The following is an 18,428-nucleotide window of genomic DNA, read 5'->3' on the forward strand; positions in this document are numbered from 1 at the left end:
CACAGTTTCTGGTTGCTAGAAATCCTTTTCCTCCATTCATAGAATATCCAAGAAATTCCCTTAGATTCTTAGCTAGGTTTTTTAAGATCTAAATCTAGCTTATCTCTAGTTTTCAGTGCAGACACAACTAATTTGAAGATGAGGCAAAGACATTGCTGGTAAAGAGGGAAATCCAACATCCTCTGCATCCTTTGAAGTTCATTAGATCTTCTTTGGATCAAAGGCAGGGGACTACTTCCCCTGGAACTTTTAAAAAGAGCCAGACCTAAGTGAGCAGAATCATCTCAGGGATTTTGGGGCAAATTAATCCTAGCAGTCCAGAGTTGAATTAGTTGTAGAGATTCCTAGGGTGTACCAACAGTAGACTGTGGTAGCCAGCTTGACCTACCAAAAAGCTCAGGATTAGGGCCATAGGATTAGGATCAACATACAAGTCTATGTTGATAGTTATCCACAAGATTAGGAAATCATGGTAGGAATGCCAGAACTATTTAATGAAAAGGCTTAGTTGTCATTACTTGGGGGAAAAAATGAAGGAGATAATTATTTATATAGAGATGAAACACATTGATGATCGTGTGTATTTCACAACCACATGCAAACTATATTTCATCAATGTCAATGTAGTATTGATGTATAGATTGGCTGCAATGTTCTGCATATGCTAATCATATATTTTTGCTTTGTGATGTTTATTCTAGTATTTATTGCTCTGTATATATAATTGTGGAATGTATATAATGTGTTTTTACTATAATATTTATTTATATGACTCCATTATGCTATGATGCATTTTATATATAGTATGAAACACGTATTATAATTATATATATTATATATACAAGGTTGTCTTTCAGACTATGAATGGCATATATTAGGTACTTGGATCAAACCTGTATAACCAATAACTTAGTGTACTCCACATGATTTGCAAGGACTGAATACATTTCACCAAGGAAGAGAATATAGAGATGTGGGGCACTTCCTCCCCCTTCTCCCTTTTAGACTTTGTCCATTTCAACCAATGAAGTTAACCTGAGTGATTTTAAAGATTTGAAGATTTTAGAGAGTGGAAAAGTGAGAATGGCTTAATCATAGCTTGTAACAGAGTCTTAGGGCTAGTGATAAGAACTGGATCTATGTTGTGTTTTTCTTCTTTAAAATAATAGTTCTCTCTGGAGAAAGCAGATTTCTCAGGGAAGTTTTCTGGAGGCAGCCTTAGTTTCAGTTGAAAGTAATAATCATCCAAATGCAGCCAGGTGCTGAGAGTTCAAATCTTTTATTGTGTCCTTCAATATAGCCCAGTTAGTTTTTCTTAGAGGCCTCTCTCTTTCTCCTGGTTCTAAGAGCTCTTGCAGCTTTGTCCTTTGCTTCTGACTCTGCCTCCAGCCAGCACCAAGGTAAAAGTTGTAATGAATCTTTCTTGCCTCTGAGAGAGGGCTTCTGGCTCTCCCAGAGTGCTCTGTGTCTGTCCCAGCGTGCTCCTCTCCAATGTAATTCAGCTGAACTCCCTTAACTGGGCATTTGCTTTCTTCTTATATATTAGAGAGTAGGATTATGGGTTTTCTCCCATAGTTCTCTCTGGCCCTAAAAGCTTCAAGGGAGGTGTGAATTCAGATATCTCATACTAAACCTTGAAATCTCCCAAACATGTAAACTCCAATGAGTAAAGGTATGAACACAAGCATTGTATCAATTAGTTCTACTTAGTACCTTGTTTCAGGTTCTGGCCCAAAACATCTCCTTGTAAGATCAGATCAAGGGTACTGAACCATGCTAAATTAGATAATTATTGTCTTTATCAACTCTAATGACTTAACAATTTGTAAAGATTCCAACAGACCTATGATTTCATAGACACAGAAACTCCTGGATGAAGAAACTCCCTTCACTAATGCAGGTCAGTATTTTCTCTGCAACTTAGCATTCTAGAGAGTTACCTAGACACAATCTTCATCCTTAATGTTCTACAAAATTCTCTAGTGTAGTCAGAACCAGATTAAAATATAATTATGAAAATTTTAATGAAGTAAATAAAAAATACAATATTGCATAGACAATATTGATTTGTGGCTTTCTAAGTCAAAATAGACCTGCAGGACCATATTTAATTGAGTTTGACCAAAATGAGAGGCTAATTGATTTGCCCTGGATTATACAGTTGATACACGTGTTAGAGCCAGAATTTGTCTGGTTCCAAAATCAGGATGGGAAAGCAAGAGAGTTGGATTAAATGGCCTTTGAGATTCCTTCCATTTGAATATCGATGATCCTATAGCTCCATCTGTATCCTATAATAATCCAACTCCTCAGAGGAATTTCATACTTCTCCAAGAGGTGCAAGAAAATCCTCCAAACAATTTGGCGGAATTAGAGGGCAGCAAGTCATTGGTGGGCTGGAGAATAACCCTCCCTCCTGGTAACTTTTAAAAAACAGGAGCCAAACCTGATTGAGCAGAATCGCTCCTGACATATGAGGGGAAATGAGTTCCAGCAGTCAGGAACTGAGATGCCCCGAGGAGCAGGCCCAGGGAACCCAGTAGGGACCACAGCATGAGGACACCACAATAGGAGAAAGGACCCGGTGAGCTTGCAGCATCACTTTTTTTTTTTTTTTTAATTTTAATAGCTTTTCATTTACAAGTTATATGCATGGGTAATTTTACAGCATTGACAATTGCCAAACTTTTTGTTCCAGTTTTTCCCCTCCTTCCCCATGATGGCAGGATGACCAATACATGTTAAATATATTAGTGTATAAATTAAATACTAAATAAGTATACATGTCCAAACCATTATTTTGCTGTACAAAAAGAATCGGACTCTAAAATAGTGTACAATTAGCCTGTGAAGGAAATCCAAAATGCAGGCGGGCAAAAATAGAGGGATTGGGCATTCTATGTAGTGGTTCTTAGTCATTCCCAGAGCTCTTTCGCTTGCAGCTTCAGTCTTGAGTTGCCTTGTCCCCAAGGGTCCCCAAGTGCCCATCTCCTTGTCTAGTTTATAAAGCGTTCATTCTGGTGATTTGCAGGAGCGGACTTCAGCTTTACGGGAGGGATGTCGTCATTGTGGTTATTGTTGTTAAACTACCCTTCACGCTGGGCTATTTCAGAAAATGCCTTTGTTGTAACTTATTTGTATCAATGGACTGACCGCTGACGGAGGCTCTTCAGCTTTAGTTTTAAGAGTGAGGACCTTTGGCGTACTGAGAACTTGAGGGAAGGAGAAGGGCTCAGTCTATAAATGCATTTTCCCCTGAAGTTTAGGAGAGTTGCCCTGAGCAGGTTGTACCTGATCATGTCCTATCCAGTCACTTTTGCGGGGCAGCAAAGACATGACGTTCTTCTTTACAAGGCAACTTTTCCCCAGCCCAGAGCCTGGTACACAGCAGGGGTTCGGCGAATGTTTGCTGAATGATTAATGCAATGCTCATTACATGCCATGCCTTTTACCTTCCCACCCTGATTGAGTATGCAACGGGGTGGGGAAGTTGCAAACGTTCGTTTCAAGAGCACGGTTTCCCTTCTTTCCTTAGGCTTGCCCCGCTCCGGTCCTTGGCTCCTGACCCAATCCCAACAGCTGTCAAGAAAGAAGGCTGGACTCACTCACCAATCCACCGAGCCTGAGCGTCCCATTCCAGCACCCCCACCTTTTCTTTTCTTTTTCTTTTTTTTTTTTAAAGTTACCTACCTCTTGAGCGCTTTCACTCGGTTTCTTTCCTCTCCACCCCCCCGTCTTGGTTCCCATTGGTCAAAGCGTTCCTTTGTTAGCAAGCAAGGGCCACCATCATTGGTCAGATCGGGCTGTCCATCGGAGAAGGGGCGAGGCTCCATTTACCCCCGGCCCCTACTGACTCCCCCCCCTCTTCTAACTCCCTCCCTCCTCTGCTAACCCTGACCCCTCCCCCACTCCCACCCTCTCTCGCTCGATCCCAGGAACGCGCGAGACGCTAGGCTACCATTTGCAACTGCCCGGGAGTGCAAAGGGGAGCGGCGGCGGGTGCCAGCGGGGAGGACTCTTTCCCCGGGAACCATGCAGTGATTCTCTCTGGATAACCTGGGACTCGCAGATGAGTCGGAGTGAAGAGTCGTAGCTTCAGAGGATGCGTCCATGGGCGAGCTAAAACCAGGAGGCGGCCGCGGAGGTGGCTGTGCAAGCGGAGAAGCCCTGGGAAGCCGCGGCTGGGGATTGTTCCTTAATTGAAGGGGGACCCCCCGGAACCGGCATTTTTTTCACCTGCAGCGTTGCCCTTGCTGGGAAGGTGGGGGGGGGGGTTTGGGAGGGGGGAGGGTGGGAGTTGTATTTCTCCGTCCTGTTCAGTCTCTGCTGGCGGGCCCTCGGACCCCATTCCTCCGGGCAGCTTCCCATCTGGATTTTTCTGCATGGAAAATCCCCGGCCCTGAAATACGGACGGGCCCAGTGCCCGCAGCCGCCTTGCATTCGTGCCTTATCCGGGGGACTGTCCCCACCCCCAAGGCTTGCCTCCACCGGGTCGTGGAGGGAGAGGCGTTACGACCGCGTCCCTGGAATCTCTCCCTGCTTGGAGTGGTATAGGTTAGTCTGGTTGCTTTTCACGGGACAAGAGATATGGGTTTGCACGTTTCTTTCGGTGACTGATCCAGTGCCTAGGTCGACCCCACATTTTATGTCTTTGGCTTTGCCCCCCCATTACCCTCTCCTCGCGTCTTCGGAAATTGGGATGTCCCCAAAGTGAGTGGGGACCGGTTTGAGACGTCCAGCCCTTGGATTGCCAAAGCCCGCAGCCGATCCGAGGATATTATTGCACAACCCGACTGAGAGGAAACCGTGCTGGGCTCTCTCGGGCCCCTCCCCACCTCCGTCTCCCTCTCCTTCCCTCTTGAGTCCCCATCGCCTGCCCGCGGGCTCCTTGGATGATCTTCCTGGGAAAGAGAACCCGCCAGGGCGAGGGTCAGGGCGCCGGGGCATTCTCCGTCCCCTCTTCCTTGAAGTAAAGAGGACAGCTCTAGAGAGTGGCCGGACACCCGAAAAATGTCCGCGAAGGAGAACCCTTGCCGGAAATTTCAGGCCAACATCTTCAACAAAAGCAAGTGTCAGAATTGCTTCAAGCCCCGGGAATCTCATTTACTCAATGATGAAGATTTAAACCAGGTGAGTCTTTAGGCTTTCCTTAATTTTATATCAGAGGTGAGGAGGTCAACCCCCCCCCCCATCCCCTGCCCCCCACCCGCCCAAGTCTGTGATCTCAGCCGCTGCCCTTGCACATGTTCTTTCCCTTATGATGGCTTTTCTTTTCCGTCTCTAATTTGCAAGCGAGGTTTTCATGGATTCGGCTCCCTGGCTGTCAGCCTTTGGCTTTTATTTATTTATTTATTTTTATTTTTCCCATCCTGCCTAGCTTTGGGCCTTCTCCATTATTTTATCCACACACTTATCGTGTTTTCCCCCTCCTCCTCTGTCCCTGTGGCGTGGATCTTTAAAGCTCAACCTAAGCGATGGAGAAGCCCTTGGACTTGATTTGTGAAGAGGCTTAAAAAGGGGTCATGGATTTGCTTTGCTTTAATTTAATTTGTGGAAGGGGAGGGAAAGCAAAGCCCACCATGGCAGAGCTTGGGGAAAAAGGAGGCCAGTGGATGAGGGGGTTGTGTTTTTGCAAAATGGCTTTGGGATTTTCCCTAAGAGGGGAAAAGAGTGAATTAAAAGGGAAAAAAAATGCCAACAAGAGCCAAAAGTCGTTATAAATCTATATCTATATCTATATCGCCAAGCAACCAAGAAAAATGTCTTAATTGTAATTAACTGCATCTTTGCTCTCGGAGGAAGTTTACATTCTCAGATGTCTTAAACTGATTTTTAAAAAATTAAATAAAAAACAGAGTAGATTGTTCTGAGTATTACCGCTGTCTGTATGTAAATAAACCGGCCAGGCCGTGGCATTCACAGCTGTTAGTAAACACAGATTTGGGGGGAGGTTGGGGGAAGGGGAAATACAGAGCAAATGGTGATACTGGAGCACCCCCACCCATCCCAAGTTCTAATGGCCTGGTTACAATCCTATTATGGAAAAGATGTCAGACATTGCTGGGGGAGGTAATGAAATCTCAAGGCTAATATGGAAAAAAATGTAACAGAAAAAATATGCGTTTGTGGGGGAAAGAGGAGGAGCGGGAAGTGTAATTGATAGACAGGGTCTGGACAAAGGGAGAATCCTGAAGTATGCTGAAAAATAACATCCTTTCTTGTTCCCATAGCTTAGTGATGTGATTCATGGATTTTTGGGGATTGGTTTCCGTGTATGTGAGACTCAAAAAAAATGCTTGATTTTTATTACTTTTGAGAAAACAAACCACTTGCCCATTTTGGGTTTGTTAGAGTCAGTGTTTGGGGGTGGGGAGGTGGACTTTTGATATCAGCCCTGATCACAGAGTGGAAAAGGGTGGAAAGAGGAGAGGAATCAGGCCCAGGCTAGAGATTCTGATCCTGTCTGACCCAGTTTGCTTTGTTTCCTTCAAACACATCCTCTGTCTCTTCCTGGGTCTCTCCCCTGCCTCCCCCCCTCCCCCTTTTTCTCCTCCCTCTTCTTCTCCTCCCCCCCCCCCATCTCTCCCCCCAATACCAGCAGGGATTACTTCCTAAGATCTCAGTGAGGAAGGGCTTGCCTTTGATTTAAAATCTGGGCATCTTTGTTAGTGAGGGCCAGAGATTTCTTCTAGCTTGGGAAAATACTCTTTGACCCAGTTCATAGATGTTTTGTTTAGAGAAATCTGTGGCTGGAAGAGACGGTAGGAATGCTCTAGATCACTTCCTTCATTTTACAAATGGAGAAACTAAGGTCCAAAGAGAAGTGACTGTTCAGCCTTACACATTCAGGTGGAATTTAGGTTTCCTGATTCTCCAGTTCAATCAGAGCTCTTCCTATTCAGCCTGACAGAAATGTTGCGGTTTAATAGCTGTGTGAGGTGGTGTGAGGCTTTATTTTTTGTATTAATTGAAGCCTTGAGTCTTCTACTTATCTCCCATAAATTCCTGCCTATAAATTGTAGTGAGTACTGTCTTTGACCTTCTCTCCTATGTTCTCTCTTCTCTTCCTTCCCATTTAACTTCCCATTAAATGTATCCATTTAGCCTCAGGATCTGGTAGCAAACTTTGTTGTTCTTCATTTTCATGCATTCCAGTCATAGTGACCTAGTTATAATTCCTGTTGCAGATGGGGGAACCCAGGAAGCATGGAGGGAGACCTTTTTAAAAATTCTACCATGTACCTAAGATTGGTTTGTTTACATTTCTTCATTTATGGGGCAAACATTTATTAAGCACTTTCTGTATGCATCTGCTGGCTGTCAGAAAGATACTGGTTTTATGTAAAACATTGTGTTTGCCTTTAGTGGAACTGAGAGTCCAATAGGAGAATGAGGGTAGAACAGATAGCTATAATTCACAAAGTTACAAAGCAAGATTTACAATGCAAGATTCTTTGAGGGTAAGATGAAGATAGAGGTGAAGGGGAAGGAGGGATGAGGAAAGGCTTTGCTGAGAACGTTGGGTTGACTTTGATCAGTCATCAGCAGGCAAAGAAGGAAAGGACAGTTTAGGCTCTCAGCCAAGGCAGAACACAGTGCAAGTTGATAGATCAGAGGGAGAGTAAATGTGAAAAAACTAGAAAGTAAGTTGGCCATATCTAACATATATAGGACTGCTTGCCATCTTGGGGAGGGGGTGGAGGGAGGGAGGGGAAAAATCGAAACATAAGCGAGTGCAAGGGATAATGTTGTAAAAAATTACCCTGGCATGGATTCTGTCAATATAAAGTCATTATTAAATAAAATAAAATTAAAAAAAAAAAGAAAGTAAGTTGGCAGTTTATTGAGGGCAGACAGAGGAATCTGAACTTTATTTGACAAGCAATAGGACTTGTCCAAGTAACAATACCCTGAAAATTAGAAAGTTCAAAATAAAAGCCAGTGACTTCATGGGGTAATTAAAAAAATATTAAAAGCAAACCCAAAAAGATAAGCAATAGGAACCACTAAAGATTTTTTTTTTAATTTTTTATTTTTTTATCACTGAAGATTTTTGAGCACAGATGACCAGAATTAGGTGTAAAAAAGATTTTTTTTTTCCTGGTACTGATACAAAGGATAGATTAGAGCTTATAGAGCAGATGATCTATCCATTGAGGGTCTTTTAGGAAGGCCTATTAGGAATACTAAGGACCTGTGCTAGTCTGATAAGAATAGAAAGAATCAGAAAGGGTGAGTACCAAATGATGTTGAAGAGGTGGAATCATTACGATAGGGATAGCTAATTGGATATGAGATGAAGGAGAAAAAAGTTAAATGTAGCCCCAAAGTTTCAAACATGTGAGGGTTGAGTGAATTTTGCTGTAATAGGGAGAAAAGTTGAAGCTATGATCTCTGAATGAATGAATTCTGGGGCACATTGTGGTTTAGATGGTAGATAGACAAATGGAGATGTCAGTTAGAGATGATGATGTGGAGAAAGAAAATAAGTCAGAACTGGAGTTAGAGATAATAATATGGATAAGCCAGAACCAGAGTTAGAGATTTAGGAATCATTTAGCATTTCAAATTCACTATAGTAAATGCATCTACTTGGATGGAGAGGAAGAAAAAAGCACTAAGAACTAACCCTTGGATCCATCTCTATCTGTCTGTTTCTGTTTCTCTGTTTCTCTGTCTCCCTTCTTTTTCTTCCCCCTATTCTTTTTCCCCTCTCTACCTCTCCCACCTTCTCTCTTCCTCCCTCTTCCTCTCTTTTTCTCCCTCTGTCTCTGTCTCTCTTTCTCTCTCTCTGAGAAGATTGGGGAGATTACAAGTAAGTAGAAATGATTATGAAAGTAAGGGAAAAACAAGGAGAGTGTGGGGATGAGCAGAGAAATAAAGGATGATGAGAACTGAAACAAAGTCATTGAGTTTGGTGGCCAGGAGAGAAAAGCTGTTTCGATGAACTGAAGCCACAGATGAGTTGAGAGAATGGAAAGTGAGGAAGTGGAAGCTCTTGGTAGTGACAGCTTTTTCCAGTGAATTTAGTATCTGAGGTGAGAGGGAGAGGCGGAATGGTAGCTGGCAAAAGCTGGAAGAGCCATGGGAAGTTATTTTTATATCTGGAAAGACATGATTGGAGAGACATAAAGGAGCTGGTTGAAAGGGAGAGATTGAAAATGATTGAGAGGGAAGAAATGATCTGGGATACCTCTTTAATAATATTAATAATAACAAGCATTTATATATCACTTTAAGGCTTACAGAGCACTTTAGATGTATTATCTTATGATATCTTCATGACAAGTCTGGGAGAGAAGTGTTATTATATCTCCCCTTTATAGATGAGGAAATTGAGGAAGACAACGATTAAGTTAAGAATAAGTGTCAGAAGTTGGATTTGAGTTTTCCTGACTCTGTCTATATTATACACTGCTTCTAGTTTCTTCTAATAGCTTTTGACTGGTTATTGCCAAAGAAAGGTGAGTTAGTAGTCATAGTTCTTATAATCAATCAATAAACATTTAAGTACCTACTCTGTCCTGGATGCAAGAGTGATAAAAAAAAAAAAAATGAAACCATTCCTGCCCCCAGTTAGCTTATATTATGTCACAAGAGAATATACATATAATAACATAAAAGACAAAACTCTGTAAAAGATAACTACAAGGTAATTTGGGTGGGGATAAATTGGGGGAAGAAAGGGGCTTTAGAAGCTGGGAGTTCAAGAAAGGATTTATGTAGAAAGTGAAAGATGAACTGAGTTTTGGAAGCATCAAGGGACTTCTAAAAGGCAAAGGTGAGGAGGGAGTGAATTCCAGCCATGAGGAACAGCTGATATAAAGATGGAGAGAAATGGAGTATGTCCTGGGGAGAATGCCCTAGTTGTAAAGAACAACAAGAAAGCTAGTTTGACTGGATTGTAAAGTCCAGGAAGTTGATCAGTGTATAATTATCATGGAAAGATAAGTTGAGGCTAGGTTGTGAAGGGTTGTAGATCCTAAACAATGGAATTTATATTTGATCCTAGAAGTAATAAGGACTCTTTGAAATTTATTGAGAAGGGGAATTTGGTTTTAGTTTTAAGAAGGGAGGAAATATTGTATCCGATTTATCAATTAACTTTATAGGTTATCCTATTTTCATCACTGAGGAGGAAGTTTTGGGGAGCTTTAGTGTTATACCCCAAGATTATCAAAGTTAGCATAATATCTATTTCAAGAGTCCCTCCTAAGGGACCAATAGAAGCTGTTAAGGTCTCTTTAAGAGTTACAGTTCTAAGTGCTTCTTCCTGTGGAATGAGGGAAAATGTGTGTGAGTTTAATTTTGATTTGTAAGGAGCTATGAGGAGTTTGTGGAGAAGACAGAAAGAAAGTGAGGAAAAACTTCTTCGGAGAGGTGTTTTAATTAATTAATTAATTTTTATATTGAACAATGTTATAGCTTTAATTAACTAATTTTATTTTTTAAATTAAAACTTTTCAGCATTCACCCTTAGAAAATCTTGTGTTCTAATTTTTCCTCTCCTTTTCCCCCTCCCCATCCCCTAAATGCCAAGTGATCTAATATATGTGTTTTAACTTACTTTAACAAAGAAACATTATGTTGAGAATTTGATGGAGAGATTCTCTCTTTAGAGGTACTATACTATTGATAGAAGCTAAAAGATTGTTTTTTATTCAAGATTGGAAAGAAGTTGGAAAGAAAGAAAAACCTGGAGAGGCTTTTCTTGATAGAACTATTTTAATCTTAATTTTTCAAAAAGGATGAAGAAAATTCTTGAAGAGCTTGGTTTATTGAATGAATTAAATGGTGAGACTGTGTTTTCAGAAGTAAGGAACCCACAGTTACAGTGAAGATGTAAAATAACTGACTATGAACTTTCTAAGTAAAACATTTTGCCTGTATAATTATTTATCTTTGTGTAATTATTGATGACATTGTTAATTAATTGCTTATTTAGTAATTTTAATATTTATTTTAATTTTTTAATAGTATTTTATTTTTCCAAATACATGTAAAGATAGTTTTTAGTATTCATTTTTCTAAAACTTTGTGTTCCAAATTTTTCTCCCTCTCTTTTTCTCTTTCCTCCTCCCCAAGACATCAAGGAATCTGATATAGGTTAAATATGTGCAATCCTTTTAAACATATTAACATATTTTTTATATTGTGCAAAGAAAATCAGACCAAAAGGGGAAAAAAACCACGAGATAGAAAAAACAAACAAAAAAGTGAAAATACTTTGCCTTGATCCACATTCAGTCTCCATAATTATTTGGCATTTTCCATCCAATGTCTTTTGGAATTGCCTTGAATTACTGAATTGTTGAGAAGAGCCAAGTCCATCCCAGTTGATCATCACATAATCTTGCTGTTATTGTATTAATACTTAATTTTAAGAGATTAAGGGATTTAGTACATAGGAAAAATGTTTGAGGGAAGGTTTTTCCAGTTTGTTAAATAATAATGAGAAAGAAGTTATAATTTTGTTAATTAAAAAATATGCAGACACTATTGTATCACCCTAGAATTCAGAATAATAAAGTGAAATATGTGAATGAGTGAAGTACCAGGTTTAGGAGTAACTTATAATTGAAGTTGGTTATGTGACTCTTTATAACCTTGTTACATGTTCAGCTTATTGAGTCCTTATATCTGGTATTTTTATTCTCTCTCCCCCCCTTTTCCATGGGTAAATTGTATATTTATTGATTACTTTTGCCATGTACATTGTAAATGTAAATTTGTTAGCACTAACTTAAAAACATGATTGTTATATTAATGTATGTTATATTATTTTTGAGCTTGAAGTTAGAGTAGTTGCCTAATTTTAGGAGCAAACTTAGAAAAAGTATAGAGGATTGGGGGGGACTGCAAAGTGATTCATTGTAAAGTTAGGTCTGGGGAATCAATTTATTCATTGAAAAATGCCAGACATATTAACAATAGGAAACAATACCTGTTTATAGACTCTTTTACAAAGAGGAGTTAGTCAAGAATGTTGAGTGGAATGGAATGGAAAAGGGGATCAGAAAAAGTTTTTGAGTAAGAAAAGAAGAGCTCACCTGTACAGGAAAGTAGCATTGATATAGGGGAGTTTATGAGTGTACAGTATATCCTTGCAAAGCATTCCCAGGAGGGAGAAACAATGCTGACTAATATTAGAGCATTCTCTCATGTATAGAGAAGTACAATAAAAGAATCCTAATGTGGATTTGAAGACAAATGTTTATAAAAATTTTTGTGGGGAAATGGACAGATTGTTGTTTGTAAGATTGAAGAAGAGAACAAAGGTCAAAACAGCTTGAAGCAAGACCACCATCAAGACAGTACAAATGAAGAAATAGAATTATCTTTTATCATGACTGTGAGCTTGCATGGCCATCTAAATGGTAAATATACTTGAAAAGAAATTCAGCATGTATGACAAGTTAAATTCCAAAGAATCAGCATTGGAAAATGAAGATAGCCAAGGATGGAGGTTGTCTAGTAGTAGAATGATGTAATCATCAGATCCCAACAGTTTTATCCAAGGACACCCACAAGATACAGCAGAAATAGTTTCTGTTATAAATGTGGGCTAGATGATCATAAATATGTCAGATGTAATTGAGAAGAGAGTTTTTCGATCAGTGGAAGTTGATATCTAGAAAACCAATGTTGGATACAAGTCATGGTATTAGGTCCCAGTTATCAAGTATTGAAGAAAGATGAAAAAATTTTGCTGAAAGACTTTGGCAATCAGAGTATACTGATGATCTTTGGAATAAAAATGAAGTAGACTTTTCATAATTAGATAGAAAAATTCTATTGTAAGATGCCTCTTTTGAAGAAGGAATTGAAAAGTGAAGTAGAACAGAAGCTCTGTGCATAAAAGAAATGAGACATCATCTGCTTGATACAAAAGAACTATTAAAAGGTGCTAAAAAAGAAACTGCTACATTGAAGTAGCAACTTGAATGTTGAAGCCCAAACTTATTTCCCCAATCAACACAGAGAAATGCTGAGAAAGTAGTTTCTTAGAAAAAGCCCAATAACTTTAGCTAAAATGAGGGGGACCCTAGTTCAAAACAATGATGGAATAATTTAGAACAATGTAGAATCCCTTAGGTTAAGAAGACAAGATATAAAAAGTTTAAAATATTGGTAATATACCTATGACTGCAACCAATTTGGGTACAGATATAGAAAAATCAATAGGTCAAAACAGAATTAAAGTAATACAACCTATAAGCAGAAGGATTCATTCTTGTACTTATAGATTTATTTGTGATTCATTGTTGAATTATGTGCAATTTTTTTGTACTTTAAATGCCTTATGTCTATTGTTACTTAATTATTTTTATTTTTACTGTTGCTAGTGCTGCATTTATTTAAAAGTTTGTCAAGTCATGATATCTATATATCTATATGTTGTGCTTAATATTGCTGAAGAGTTCATATATTCCAAAATGATTTTTAGGGGATTTAAAAGTTTTTGACCATGGTGAAAAGTGTAATATCTATTTCAAAACCTTTCCTCCAGAGGTCACAAAAAATTGTTATTATCTTTTTAAAAACAGACAATAAGTGTAAAAGTTGTAATTGATATTCTAGGAGTGCTTCTCTCAGTTGAGTAAAGGACACCATGAGTAAGTTTAACTTCAGTCTGTGAAGATCTATAAAGAATTTATGGAGAAGACAAAGAAAGTGAGGAAAAAGTTTTCTTTGGCAAACTCCTTTATTTTATGGAGATAAAACCATTATAAAGAGAATTTTATGAGTCTAATGAGAGAAACAATTGACAGGTTTTTTTGGGCTTTTTTTTAAATACTAAAAATGCTTAAATTTTAATCAGTTTGATAATGAGAGTATATATGGGAACAAGTAAAGTGTAACCCTTTTACATTAGGTAAAATCATATGGCTTTTCATTGAATAAAACTGTCCCCTCTGTCTGGCTCTCCCTCTTCTTTATCTCTTGCCCTCCTTGACTTCTTTCAAGTCTCAGCTAAACTTATACCTTCTATAAGAAGCCTTTTCTAGTCCTTAATTTTAGTGCCTTCCATCTAATGTCTCAAATTTTTCTGTATATATATTATAATTGTTTGCATTTTGTTTCTCTCACTTAAATGTATTCTCTTCCAAAGAGTAGGAACCAGCTTTTATATTTCTTTTTATTCCCATTGATTAGTTCACAGTGGTACATAGTAAGGTACTTAAATTAAATAAGCACTTGTTGGCTTGATGTAGTTGAAGACTTACTAATAATTGGGGTTACCAACACTAATCCTTTTGGCAAAATTGAGGATTGCCAGGGCTTAATATCTTGAATGTCACTGGTATGTAAGAGCCTCCCAGGTGCCCTGCAGCCACACTTTCCTTTATGTATTGTCTCCCCATCTTTGAATGTGAGCTCTTTGAAAGTAGGGACTACTGGGGCAGCTAGATGGTGCAGTGGATAAAGCACGGACCCTGAGTTCAAATTTGGCATCAGACACTTAGCACTTCCTAGCTGTGTGACCCTGGGTAAGTCACTTAACCCCAATTGCCTCAGGAAAAAAAAGAGAAAGTAGGAACTACCTCTCTTTTTTCTAGTTGTATTCCAAACACAGCAAAATACTTGGCACATAGTAGATACTTTTCTACTTTCAAATTTATCTGAATTATTGAACTGTTATTAATGGTATTGGGAAAGTATTCTGATCATTTAAAATACTTTACCTTTTTTCTTTAAGAAGTTGAATTGTGGTTCTCAGAGAAACAATGAAGTGTTCAGAGAACATTTAGGGTTGTTCTTTTCTGAAATGATGGCACTTCTGTGTTGGGAGAGATTAGGCTGGACTTCTTGAGATTTTTTTCAGAAGGCTTTTCTCTTGAAAGTGGGAGACAGTGATTTTGCCAGCAATCCCAATTTCCTCTGCATTTGGTCTTCACTCAGGTTCTATTCACTCAATGACCTAAATCAATGTTCCCCTTCTGCCTCTCCTAGCGTTTTTGCTCTTTTTTTCCTTCAACCCATTCCCCAATTTTGCTTTGAGAATGCCTTATAAAAATTCAGTGGACATTTAAACAGAATTTGTAGACTTTGATATTATTTGGCCATCGTCTTAGAAGACATAGAAGTTGTTCCTGTGGATTTTTAAAAACATTCTTTCCTCCCTGATTAAATTTTGTTTTCTCCAGCAGTTTTTTTTTTCCCCCTTAATTATTTGTATTTCCTCAGTGGGTTCCCAGCCTCCCATATTGGCTTAGGAGACAAAAATATATAGTGACTTCAAGTACCTTGAATTGGCCAGTAGAATTCTTTTTCTCTTCCCTCCCATAAAGAGACCCACAGATGTAAAGGGCACAGATGTGCCCTAGATCATCCAGGCACTAAAGGCACAGAACCCAGATAAAAGGGACAGACAGACAGACAGACAGAGATAGAGACGGAATAGAAGCTCCTAGAAGGCAGAGAATGTTTTATTTTGATTTATTGTATACCTTGTGGCCACCAAATTACCTTACATCTAATTGGAACACAGTTGCTTAATATGTACTGGTTAAAGTGACTTCAAATCCAGTACCCTTTTGAGCACACCATTTAGCCTGACATGGTGTACCAACAAGATTGCTTTAGCAGTGATGTGTAGAATGAATCAGAGGGGATTTGATGAGAAGATATGAGTCTGGAACTCTGCTGTGTTGCAGTTGAAATAGCTCAGTCTTTTGGCCAAAGGATGTAGTTGTGCAGCTTACTGTTGTCGACCTGCTTTTCTTTCCTTCTTTTTTATTTCAACAAATGCATATTTAGAACTTACACTATGTGTACTGGGTCTCCAAAGGCAAAAATGAAACTGTCTTTGTCTTTACTCCTGTATATCATCTCCTACCCTTCCCAGAAAACTATCCCCTATAAAAAAGAATTTTAAAAAGGGGAGGGGGGCAGAGTCAACAAAACTTAACCAACAAAGTCTGCTTTATACAAACAACTTTGTTGCTTCTCTTTGTTCCCTAATGTTTAGTGTCTCAGTCAGTCACTTTTTGGTTGAGCCAGTATTCAACTCCAGGCCCCAGCGTCTCCCTCCCCCTTCCTCCCTCCCCTTTTAAGTTCATTTTTGAATTGCAACTAGGTGGTTTAATGAATAGAGCACTGGGCCTAGAGTCAGAAACACCCGAGTTCTAATTTGGTCTTAAATACTTAACTAGATGTGTGACCCTGGACAAGTGGCAGTGATATGTAGAATAGATCAGAGGGGAGTTGATGAGTCTGATAGAAGACATGACTTTTCCTAACTCTGTTTTCTTTAATCTACTGGAGAAGGAAATGGCAAACCACTTCAGTATCCTTGCCAAGAAAACCTCATGGACAGTATTGACGTTCTGTGGTCCCACAGGGTCATAGAGTTGGATGCAACTGAACAACAACATTGAATTGTAGAATGATTAGTTAGGGCTCTAGCTCCCAAATCTAGACTTCTTAGTCATCCAAGGCCTTTTATAATCTGTCTGTAATGCAGTCTCCCATTACTTCCCCCATCCTGCCTGAGACAAGTTCATTTTGTTCATTTAATTTGCTTTGCTCTCCCATCTTTTAGTTAGCGTTACCAGTCCTAATTCCTGGCACTTTCCCCAGACCCCCACCTGTTGAAATATTATCTATCCTTAAAACCCTATTTTTATTGCTGACTCCCTACATGAAGCCTCTCCTGACCATTCCTTCCCCAACAAGTTGTTTGATCTGTTGTGTCCTTTCTGCCTCTAAATTCAAGGATCCTAGGACTTCTGGGACTATCCAATAGTATAGCTTAGAGAGGACTTGCTGGAGGTGTCATACATTAGAATTACATTCATATATTTGAAAGACTGTCAAGTGGAAGAGGGATGAGAATAGGAGAGCACATAAATAAAAGAGTGTGTGTGTGTGTTGTGTGTGTGTGTGTGTGACTATTAATCTTTTTACCTCCTTGCCATGAGGAATAAAGTATGTTTCATTTTCTGCTTTCTGGAACCTTTCTACTGTTTTTTTTAAATTGAGCTAGTTTGATCTTGGTTCGCTTATATTCTGTATCAGTTCCTACAAATCTTGCCTTGTTTCTCTGAATTCTTGATTTTCATCATTTCATACTCCACAATATCTCATTAAATTCATTGCTGTAGTTTTTTTCTTCTTCAAACTGTTTGCATTCTGCTCTAATTTTGACTCCAGCTTTTTGTTATTGTTGTTGCTACTACAAAGCCTTAAATTGCCATGAATTATTGGTAAATGTTGGGTCTTTGATTTGGTCTTTGACTTTCTGTGGGGAATATGCCCAGGAGTGGGATGGCTAGGTCAAAGGGTATGAAATACTTAGTCATTTTAATTACATGATGTCCAAGTTGAAATCCAGAACAGTTGGACTACTTCAAAGTTCCAAGCCCATGGTATTAAGTTTTCCTGCCTTTTTTATAACTATTCCAATTTTGATTGTTTTTATCTTTTGTCATCTTAGGGTATGAGGTGAAATTTCAGAATTTAATGAGATTTTTAAAAAAATCATTATTTTGAAATTGACAAACATCAACATATATGGACTTTTTTTTTTTTTTTGTACAAAGAACAAGGAAAATGGATTGTATATGACACTGCAAATCTGTATGACATAATATTAATTTCCCTTAAATATATATTAAATTTGATCTGGTGATTCCAACATGTCCCTGCTTTGTTTTTCTGAACTTCCTTCTGATCTTTTTTACATTTTAAAAATTGTCCTCCCTTTCTTCCCCAAAAGCCCTCTTATTATGATAAATAAGCATTAAAGAACAGTGTGAAAACATATATTCATCCTGTATTTTCAATCCATCATTTCTGACAAAGGATGAGATGCGTACTTTTATCATCAGTCCCCTGTGATTGGTCATTGCATTCAGTTTCGAATTTTTAGACTTTTGCATTTATTTTATCTTATAGTCATTGTATAAATAGTTCTTTTAGTTCTGCTCATTTTGCTTTTCATCAATTCATACAAGTCCTTCCAAGCAGACCTATTGTGTTTTGACTTAAAAAAATTCAATGACTTATGTATTTGGAGCACATTTTTGTGTGGTGATTGATACTTATAATTTTTTTTTGAAAGCTATTCATATCTTTGATCTCTTCTACAGTGGAGAATGCTTTATTTTTGAATTTGTCTTAGAATATTTGCTTATATGTATATATATGTATGTTAGTTCCATGAGTACAAGAACCTTGAATTATCCATCCTCATATGGCTTGAAATGTCTAACAGTGATTTTCATAGAGTAGGTTTAGCCCAGTCTATGAAATAAGAAGAATTGGACTTCCAAATATGGAGGACTTGAAATTTTCTGGTGACTTGGGGACTGCTGTTTTCATTAAGGGATGTAGCTCGTGGACCTGCTATCTGGGCTGTGGTCTTGGTGCCTTTACTTGGTATTCTGCACAGGTGGCCTTTGTTGGAAACATTCTTGGAATGC

At 38.7% G+C, this 18,428-nt stretch overlaps 1 protein-coding gene across 8 annotated transcripts in view; it reads left to right on the forward strand.

Annotated features, from left to right (window-relative positions):
- The first annotated feature begins 3,925 nt into the window (after positions 1 to 3,925).
- The window catches only part of MPRIP (myosin phosphatase Rho interacting protein), a 218,085-nt gene continuing 203,582 nt past the window's right edge, over positions 3,926 to 18,428 (forward strand). For 3 of the 8 annotated variants that reach the window (XM_051997448.1, XM_051997471.1, XM_051997478.1), the window contains exon 1: positions 3,927 to 5,130. In XM_051997448.1, the coding sequence (XP_051853408.1) occupies positions 5,011 to 5,130 (120 nt within the window). In that variant the 5' untranslated portion in view covers positions 3,927 to 5,010. Of the gene's footprint in view, positions 5,131 to 18,428 lie in introns of all 8 variants that reach the window. The other 5 variants (XM_051997463.1, XM_051997455.1, XM_051997488.1 and 2 more) reach the window with 4 other exon arrangements.

Source organism: Antechinus flavipes, chromosome 1 (assembly GCF_016432865.1).
Source record: "Antechinus flavipes isolate AdamAnt ecotype Samford, QLD, Australia chromosome 1, AdamAnt_v2, whole genome shotgun sequence".
Taxonomy (NCBI): domain Eukaryota; kingdom Metazoa; phylum Chordata; class Mammalia; order Dasyuromorphia; family Dasyuridae; genus Antechinus; species Antechinus flavipes.